We start from the raw sequence: 9417 nt of genomic DNA on the forward strand, positions 1-9417 counted from the left end.
GATGTGATTTAGGGAGGTCACATTATGTTAGTCTCATATTGTAAAAAGATTTTCACTTTCTAGTTCTTGTCATTTTTTGGTAATTACCAAAATTTTTTGGTAATTTTGATGCTATGGTATTTTAGTCCACAGATATTCATGACTTGGGTTTTTGCTATGAATTATATTTTCTACTATTTTAAAGTGCTTTTTTTTCTTAGATTCATATAATGCACCTGGCCCTGAATGCAAGCTGGTTCAAAATTGCAGTTGAGTCCCTTGCTTTTCACTTTGTTTTCATTTGCCTGGTATGTCTTTGTCTTTTAGTATCAGATTATAAATATATCTCCTGCAAATGGCATGTGGTTCAGTTTAGCTCTGAGATTTAATCTTAGTCCTCCCCCACCCTTTTTAACAGATGAATTTAGTCCATTTACATTTGTTGAGATTATAGGTATATTTTATCTTATGTTATGCTTTCAGCTTTTAGTGTTCTTTTTTTAAACTTTTTAATTAGGATGTATTTCTTTTTTAGTTTTTGTTTTTTGTTTAATTTTTGAGTGATCTCCACCCAACATGGGGCTGGAATGCATGGCCCTGACATCAAGAGTTGCATGGAGCCAGCCAAGGCACCTCTATTTTTTTTTTCTTTGTTCATTGTTTTATGTATGTACTTTTCACTTCTTCTAGGAACACTTTATTATTACTGATTCCCCATTGTAAACAATGACAACATCTCTTCCCTCTCTCTCTGTGCTCTCACCAGATTTTAGTTGTTTAAATAGCTTTCCTTCTACTATTTACCTTCAAATCTTTAAAAATACTTAAACCCCTATTATTTTACTTACTTACTTGTTTTAAATGCTACCTTCTCCATTTCTTAGTTGGCTAAAATCTGTCGTCTAGCACATTGTCTTTCAGAGTTTGGGCTATGATCCATTCATGGGGCTGTGAAATCTATTTAGTCAGTCGTGACCAGCGTGTCTTAAGATAGGAGACACAAAAGAATGGAATGGGAAAAAAAAGAACAGTGTATCTTTCATAGTAAATATTTCTTGGAAGTCCTTTCAATAGAGATGTTGATCTCTATGGAGTTTCAGTGTAATATGAAAAGTACTTACTATTGTGGGTGACAGTAAAAATAAAAGGTTGGAAAACAGGGCTCTGTACCATCTGAAAGGAGGGTTCATTGGAGTTAGAATCCCTGACTTTACCACATGTATGAAGGATTTGCTGCATCTCTAATTTTAATGTTCTGGTTATAAAATTCTTGGGTCACACTTTCTTTCACTTAGTATGCTGTAAACTTTGCCCTGACATTGTTTATTCATATGGAGAAGTCCAAGGCCAAGTTAGAAGTAACTCGATCTTCTTTCCTGGATGCCTGAAGGACTCTTTCTTTATTTTGAAGGCACTTAGTTTTTCCTAGGGTATTCTGTACTCTTCTGGTCCCTAGCTTTAAGTCTTTTATTTCTGGAGGTTACCTGAATTATAGCTTTGAAGTTTTTTGTTTTTGTTTTTGGTTGGTTGGTTGGTTTTTGATTGGAGTCTCCTCTTTTCAAGTATCTGTCATGTATATGTTATCTGTCCTTCGTGTTATAAAGCTATTTTCTCCTTGATCCTTTTAATTCTTTATAAATTTCTAATTATGCTTGTTTTCTCAATCCTGTCCTCCATGTCTCATCCTGTTTTTTCCAGCAGTGGCTAAGTCACTTTGTGCTGCATCCATACAGCTGTCATTTCCGTGATGCTTTCGTAGTCTCCTTCACTTCACTTTTGGCCCCAGTCAACTCCTGATTCATCATTTTGTGTCACTGTGCCATATTTCCAAACTGTTGTCCACAGGTTGATTGTTCTACATTTTCTTTGAATGTATTGCATTATATATTTTTTATAATTTTCATCTCTTTGGTGAGTATTTTTTTGCCATATGTTTATCTTGTTCCTTTTCCTCACTTTTTTTGGTGTATTTTACAGATTGTGTACTACTTTATTGTTGTTGTTGTTGTTGTTATTCCTACTACTCACCTCTGAATTGAGTTTTTCCTAGACCATATGTTTAGGGTAGTGGTGGCTTGGGCATTATTTCAGGCTAAAGGGAATTCTCTCCTTAACATAGAAGCTCCTTATGACCCAGATAGAGAATATGTGTGTGTGTGTGTGTGTGTGTGTGTGTGTGTGTGTGTAAGCAAGAGAGAGAAATTGAAAATGCATGTTCATTTAGCCTGTCATCCTCCCTAGCCTACAGAGATGGGCGGTTACTTGCATTTCACTTTTTCTCTTCTCCGAGGGCCTCCTCAATGTGTGTGCTTCAGGCAGAGATGGTGATTCTGGTCAGTTCCTCATTGACACGCCTTAGAATCTGCCGGTTAGTTGGACACCTGTACTCTCCCCTGATTGCCGAGATCTCCCATAGCTATCTCTGCTCTGGCTTACTCCAGCCCCAGTGGATCCAGTTGCATATGGCAGCCCATGTGGATAGCTTGCCATTTGGGATTTCCGAGGACTCCAGATCTTACTGGAGATGGGCTTCTTTTGCATCTCGCAGCACCCTTGCTGCCTGGGGTGATTTCTGAGAGGATAAGGGGAGGGGAAGTCCATTTCCATTATCGTAAAAGCAGAGGTCTTCTCGGACTCTCTAGTACTCTTTAACTTTGCCGACACACCTGCCATTGTATACACCGGAGTTAGACCTGCTGTAGAGACGAGTTGGAGAGTTCCTGGAACGGAGCTAGGCCCATGCAGTGTAATGACAATGATCGGACAGGGTCTGGAGCCAGAATTCAACATATTGAACCAATGCCTTCTGAAGGCAATGTCAATAAAAGCTCCGTTGCTGGCCTTCGTCCACGCATGGGCAGCTTTAATAAAAGCTCTGTTGCTTTTATTTATTTATTTTTTTTTTAATTTTTTTTTTTTTTTAAGATTTTATTTATTTGCGAGAGAGACAATGAGAGACAGAGAGCATGAGAGGGAGGAGGGTCAGAGGGAGAAGCAGACTCCCCGCTGAGCAGGGAGCCTGATGTGGGACTCGATCCCGGGACTCCAGGATCATGACCTGAGCCGAAGGCAGTCGCTTAACCAACTGAGCCACCCAGGCGCCCGAGCTCTGTTGCTTTTAGTGAGATTTGATTCTGTGATGGTTGCTTTATTGACACGCTAGAGTCACATACTCAGCTTGGTTTCAGCCTACATGAGAGGGCCTGTAATGAACCAAACCCAAGATAAGGAGAGGGAAAGGGACAAGAAACCCAATAGTCACTGGTCTTACCGTCCTCTTGTCCTGATCTCGAACTTTTATGGCATCGTTTCCTTGGTTCTTCACAACTGTTTTGAGCTGGCATTACTATTGTCCCTTTTGACAAATGGAGAAACTGAGGCAGAAGAGCCTACGTAATGGGTCAGCCAGCAGTCAGTGAGGGGCAGCTCTGCAACTTGGGTCCTCTTTTCCTGCGTCCCCGGTGACCATGTTCCCTGAATTGGTGGTGTCTCAGCTCCAGCCTGGGGGTTCCGTAAAGATAAAGTCAAAAGAGCCCCAGCGGGGCCTCCCTGCTGTTTAGTTTTCCTCACTCAAGTGGGGTGATGCTGCTCCTTTCCATGGGCCAGGGGGCCCCTTCTCAGAGCGGCCTCGTAATCACACCCGCCACTTGCCGGGGTGTGTCTTTCATCCGCAGTTTGTAGCCGGTCATTAGTCCCCGTGAGGTAAGTCACTGTCTCACTTTGCAGGTGAGGAAGCCCGGACGGAGAGGGGTTGAGCGATTTTTTTCCAGGGTCAGCAGTGAGGCCCGGGGAGAGAGAGTGGCCGTGGGCCTCCCCATCCTGGGCTCAGCCTGCCGCCCGGGCACCCTTCACCCAGCTGCCTTCATTCATAACCCGCGGGGGGCAGAGGATGTTTCCCTCTCACTTCTCGTATTGGAGTGTATTCCCAAACACGCCAACACAGGAGGAAATGAAGGGTCCATTCAGGGATTTAATAACACACGGAAGCTCGCTTTCAGTATTTAGTTTCAGGTTTTTCAGACCACGAAGCTAAGACCATTTCAATGAAGCATTGATAATAAGGACATTTTCTCTGTAAAAAATTACATTGAGCGGGTCATGGGGAAAGACATCGATCGGCTTATTCGGAGGAGGACTATCAAACAGTAGAAAATAAAGATGTATTTTTATCTTATTGGCTGATTTTAGTTTCAACAAGAAATAGCTGTTTTTGAGGACATAAATATATAACCATACAAAATATGGCCAGCTTTAAATTTACAAAAAAAAATTTAAAAATTACCCCCCCAAAGGTATTATTTTTAAATACTTGCATTATAATGGAAAAAGCCTCAGATGTCACCCAATGCGGTCCAAACATTCTTGGAGAAGTCCTTATTTTTCTCCTTAAGTGACATTTTAATATATAATATTTCAAATATGTTATTTTTGGAGTAGCAAGTATGCAAGCGACAAGAGAAAAAGTACACTTAATCTGCAGGTAGGTGTCCCAGCAATTTTCTTTCTCGTATGTGCAGCCCATTATCCCCCATGATAACTTTGTTGACAGCACCCACAAATATATTCGGAGCCAGGTTTTGTAAGATAGATCCAGAATCGTATGACTAAGAGACCCAGCTCATGACACGTGTCAACCTTCAGATAGATGGTACATTTTCTGTTTTAAAGACTCAAACAAAACTTTTCACATTCTTCTTTGGGGGAAAAAAAAATTACATTTGAAGTCCTTTTTCACCCAAACACATTTTGAGATAAGAGCTCACAAGTCTTGACATTATTTCATTTTGTTATGCGCATCTGTCAAGGAACTGAGATAGGATACAGCTACTAAAAACTGATGATTGTGGAACAGAGAAACTTGACAGCATTTCATTCCCTTTATGTTCTGATTATACATTTATCAGAAAACCTGTATCTCTTCTAGTTCAGCTAGAAATTGGTAGAATTCAAGAACTCAAAGGCTTGGCAAAGAACTGTCCTATTATTTGGTATCATCTTACATTTTAGAGAAGTTGCTTGGTTGAGTCATTGTTAAAGCTTTTGCTTCTCTTTTCATTATTGTGGCCCACTATCCACAGATCCCATTTCTATAGGCCCTGTAACTGCTTTGCCGCACAAATTAAACGCTGGGATATTTCATACGTATACGCCAGCGTTTCAATGCTTGTCAATCAGAGTTTATAAAATATAGGGATTACAACCTGATATTAACATCCAAATCTATTGTGCTCATTTTATGTGTGAAAATGAGAAACCCTCGTACAGACGCTAGAATCCCCAGCCTCTTTGTCACCCTGTTTTTAATTTATCTCCAGGTTTTGAGTCGGTAAAATGATTTTGCTTTATCAATTTAATGTAGTGATAAAACATATCTGTGAATCAGAATGATCAGAAGCAAAGTGCAGCTACAGGTTGTTTGGCATTAAGCCCAGCCCCGCTGAGGGGTGTAATAGGGCTGCTTCCTTCACAGAAGGGAACACATCCCTGTTGTTTTAATCATACCTCCACTAGCAATGTGCTGCCCTTCACATGAAGACATGGACGTAGACATGCATCGCCTGGGCGAGGAGGACTTGAAAACTTTTAAACATGTTCTTTTTATACCTTTTTCTTCTTCTTCTTCTTTTTTTCTTTTTTTTTTACAGATATACTTCAAAAGGAATTATCCAGATATTACTCACAGTGACCATGTGGTTATGAATGCTTCCAACGGACAGCCCTCAGCCTTTACTATTTTTGAGACAGCGCTGTGATCCTACCACAACATCAAGTCTATTCCAAAGACATTTTTCTAAAATAGTTTTTGTACTGTGTAACTATATATTGTACTTTTTTTTTACACTAGCAAAAAATATTTTACACATACAAGATGTTTGGGTTTTTTCCTCCAACTTCACTCAGTGATTTCAAGCTCTAGCCGAATGATGTAATATTTTTTATTTATATGTTACAGTATTTTGTTTTCCTTATCCAAATCACAGGTGCAGGACACCAGTAAAAGCTGTTAACCAGGTTTGGTGCCTTAAAGAGATGTCAGAGCCAAACGTCATTTTGTTAGGTTTAAGACAAAGTTGTCACAGACCTTTTTTTTTTTTTTTCTTTTTTACAGCCCTCACAAATCACATATTACTTTCCAGGGATATCAGGGATTCTGTTTACTTGAAGTGTGTGAAGTTGCCATTTTGTCTGGCCACTTCCTTAACATAACGAGGATCCATTATTTCTTCCCAAAGACCTCTGGTTGAAATCGTACAGATACAACTAATAGGAAAAACCAAAAATACACTTTAAGTGACATTATAGTGACCAAAAAAAGGATATATGCTTAGCATACAGGAGGGCAGTGTTTAATTACATGTTCTGAAAGACAAGGAAGACAAAATAATGCTTTCTCAACACTGGAGCCCGCGTGGGTGATTTGATCATGAAGGACACAGGTGTGATCATCGGTCATCTAGATGTGCACAACTCCAGCACGAGGACCATCGCAGTCTGAGGAGTCAGCATGGTGACATTTTCAGAAGAGGCCCAGCCACTAGCTGTAATTCCGGACCATGGAGCAGTAGTCTTACTTGGATTTCTGTTCTGCCAGCTAACCAGCTGTTGACTGTAATAAGCCTTTTTGTTTAGCCTTTCTTGAAACCCCTTCTACACTGCACGTGTAGGTTCTCCTGACTTGGTGAGAAAAACCAAAGCTCTTCGCCAACAATGGCGCACCCAGGAGGCTCCCTTTTATGAGCCTGCCCAGGTTATTTTCCTTCTGACCACTAATAGCGGTCAGAATCAGCAAACCACTGTACTCCCAAGGCCTGCCGCACTTTATTTGAACCGTGGGTCTTTAGTTTTTCTGGATGGTGGCTATGGTATGTTAGTTCAAATTGCTAAAGGTTTTTAGGTTGTGGTTTTAAGTGGACTCTCGTGACCTCTAGGAGAAGGTGTAACCACCCTCAAGTTGTGCATATACTAATCGATAATGCCCTCATACAGCAGATTTTTGGACTCTTCAAAGAGAGATGTTTTATAGCATCAAGCCTTAAAAAGCACACACAGCAAACTACACAAGACACATTGAGTGTAGTCGCAGTTTGACTCTTCATATTTAGAAATAATAGGGTGAATGTTTAGTTCAGTAAGCCAGTAAGTTGTTCTGTAGTCATGGATAGTATTTCAGGAGACTAAAATGACAACAATGATGATAATGAGGTTTGTTAAAGCAGTGGGAATACTGGACAAGTGTCTGTGTTTATTTGGTCTTTAGAGGTTAAAGACAGTTTAAAAAAAAAAAGCATGTTTCTATTTTATTTCTATTTTAATGTCATAGCATTTTTTTTTTAATGAAACAAAATTCATTTGAAATAAATGACAGTTTTCACCTCCATTCCGAGGTCTGTGTTTTGTTCTGAGAGGGATGACTGACTCATGTCCTTGCTGTTGAAAGCCAACGAGTTTTCCAGAGATCAGAAAATATCTTCATTGTCAACTGGTTCTCTTGGCTAACTAGATGTACCAAATATTCTAAGTAGCTAGGTGGGTTTCAGACAGGTTGAAACAGCTGCTATTGAAGCCAGCCTGGTTGCTCCCCTTCCAGGAAGGGAGAGCGTAGTAGCTTATGCCCTAGGCTTGAACAAGTATCAAGTTGTTGAGGTTTTTGTTTTTTTTTTTGAAAGGTGACTTTGCCCTGAACTAACAGGAAACGTTTATTATTTCTCCACTGAAACACTGTAGAACGTTGGTTCTCAAAGTGGGGTCCCGGGACTGGCAGCATCAGCCTCACCTGGGAACTTTTTGGAAATGCAAATTCTTGTGTCTTTTCCCAGATCTACTGAATCAGAAACTGGTGGTGTGGACCGGTAATCTGTGTCTTAATAAGCCCTTAGGGTGATTCTGACGCAGGTTAACGTCTGAGACCCAGGACCATAGAACATAAAGAACTAAGAGCTCATTAAGAAGAACACAGAAAGCCCAGTTAGAGAAATGGACTAGAGACTTGAATAGGCACCTCACAAAAGAGAATATCCAAGTGGCCAATAACTGGAAAAGTGCTCACTCTTACTAGTTACCAGGGAAATACGATGAGATAGCACTGAACGCCCACTAGCATGGCTAAAATTAAAAAGAATACCCATCAAGTGCCGCCGGAGCAATGGGAACTCTCCCGCAATACCGTGTGTCTAAAAAAAGGATGTATCAAATAAACAACTTTGGAAAACACTTTGACGGCATTTACTCAAGCTGCACACCTTGTGATCTGTTAATTCTACTCCAAATGTATACACATGTGCTGCAAGAGATGGGTTCGAAGATGATGTTCCTAGAAACATAATTCCTAGTATCCCCAAACTGTAAATAATCCAAAAGCTCATCAACAGCAGAAGGACAATACACTGATGAGATAAAATACTGCACACCAACGGAAGCACTTAAACCACAACGACACAGGTGAATCTCAAAAACTTAAGTCTGCCCCCAAAGGATGTTTATGACTCCATTTATGCAAAGTACCAGCATAGTTTAAACTATAGTGTTCAAAGTCATGACACTTGCTTCACTTTGGGGAGGTGGAGGTGTGGGTAATTGGGGGAAATAAAAAGGGAGTTTCTAGGATATTTAAGTTTTTTGTTTTTGTTTTGGTTTTTGGTTTTGACTGGGCGGTGGTTAGATCAGTATCGTGTTCCTTTATTTTCCACACTTTTCTGTTGCATGTGCCTTTCCGCAATTCAGGAAAAAAAAGTTCTCAGCCTTGGTTTTCTTTTAGAATCTCATTTAAATCCAGTGACTAGCCTGCATCTGGGAAGTTACTTGTGCTGAGTTCTTAAAATACAAACTTCTGGAAGCCTTGACATATGACCCACAGCTAATGGCCTCATTTGAAGCTCTGTACCTCAAAAGGAGAGGTCCAGATCTGTATTTTCTGTGGCCAATTAATAAGATAAATTCCACTTCTCTAATTTCAGGAGAAATAAAAAGGAACTATAAGATCTTTCTGGATTCTTAACAACCACTTTAATGAGGTACATGGACGTACAAAAAACTACATATTTATTTATTTATTTATTTATTTATTTATTTATTTATTTAAGATTTTTATTTATTTATTTGACAAAGAGAGACACAGAGAGGGAACACAAGCAGAGGGAGTGGGAGAGAGAGAAGCAGGCTCCCCGCGGAGAAGGGAGCCTAATGCGGGGCTCGATCCCAGGACCCCGGGATCATGACCTGAGCCGAAGGCAGACGCTTAACGACTGAGCCACCCAGGCGCCCCAAAAAACTACATATTTAATGTGTACAACTTGATGAGTTTGGAGATCAGTATGTGCTCCTAAAATCATCACCACAATCTATACCATAAACTTACCCATCACCTCCAAAAGTTTCCTCCTAACACTGTAATTGGTTGCTGCCTTGTGAAAAAATAATTTAAGTCAATTCAGTGCAGTG

At 40.2% G+C, this 9417-nt stretch overlaps 1 protein-coding gene across 1 annotated transcript in view; it reads left to right on the forward strand.

Annotated features, from left to right (window-relative positions):
• Nucleotides 1–7357, forward strand: part of ABCC4 (ATP binding cassette subfamily C member 4 (PEL blood group)) — a 241638-nt gene extending 234281 nt beyond the window's left edge. Inside the window, exon 31 of the mRNA XM_036080095.2 lies at nt 5625–7357. Coding sequence (XP_035935988.2) covers nt 5625–5732 — 108 coding nt within the window. The 3' untranslated portion in view covers nt 5733–7357. The remainder of the gene's footprint in view (nt 1–5624) is intronic.
• Nucleotides 7358–9417: the final 2060 nt, after the last annotated feature.

Source organism: Halichoerus grypus, chromosome 4, assembly GCF_964656455.1.
Source record: "Halichoerus grypus chromosome 4, mHalGry1.hap1.1, whole genome shotgun sequence".
Taxonomy (NCBI): Eukaryota; Metazoa; Chordata; class Mammalia; order Carnivora; family Phocidae; genus Halichoerus; species Halichoerus grypus.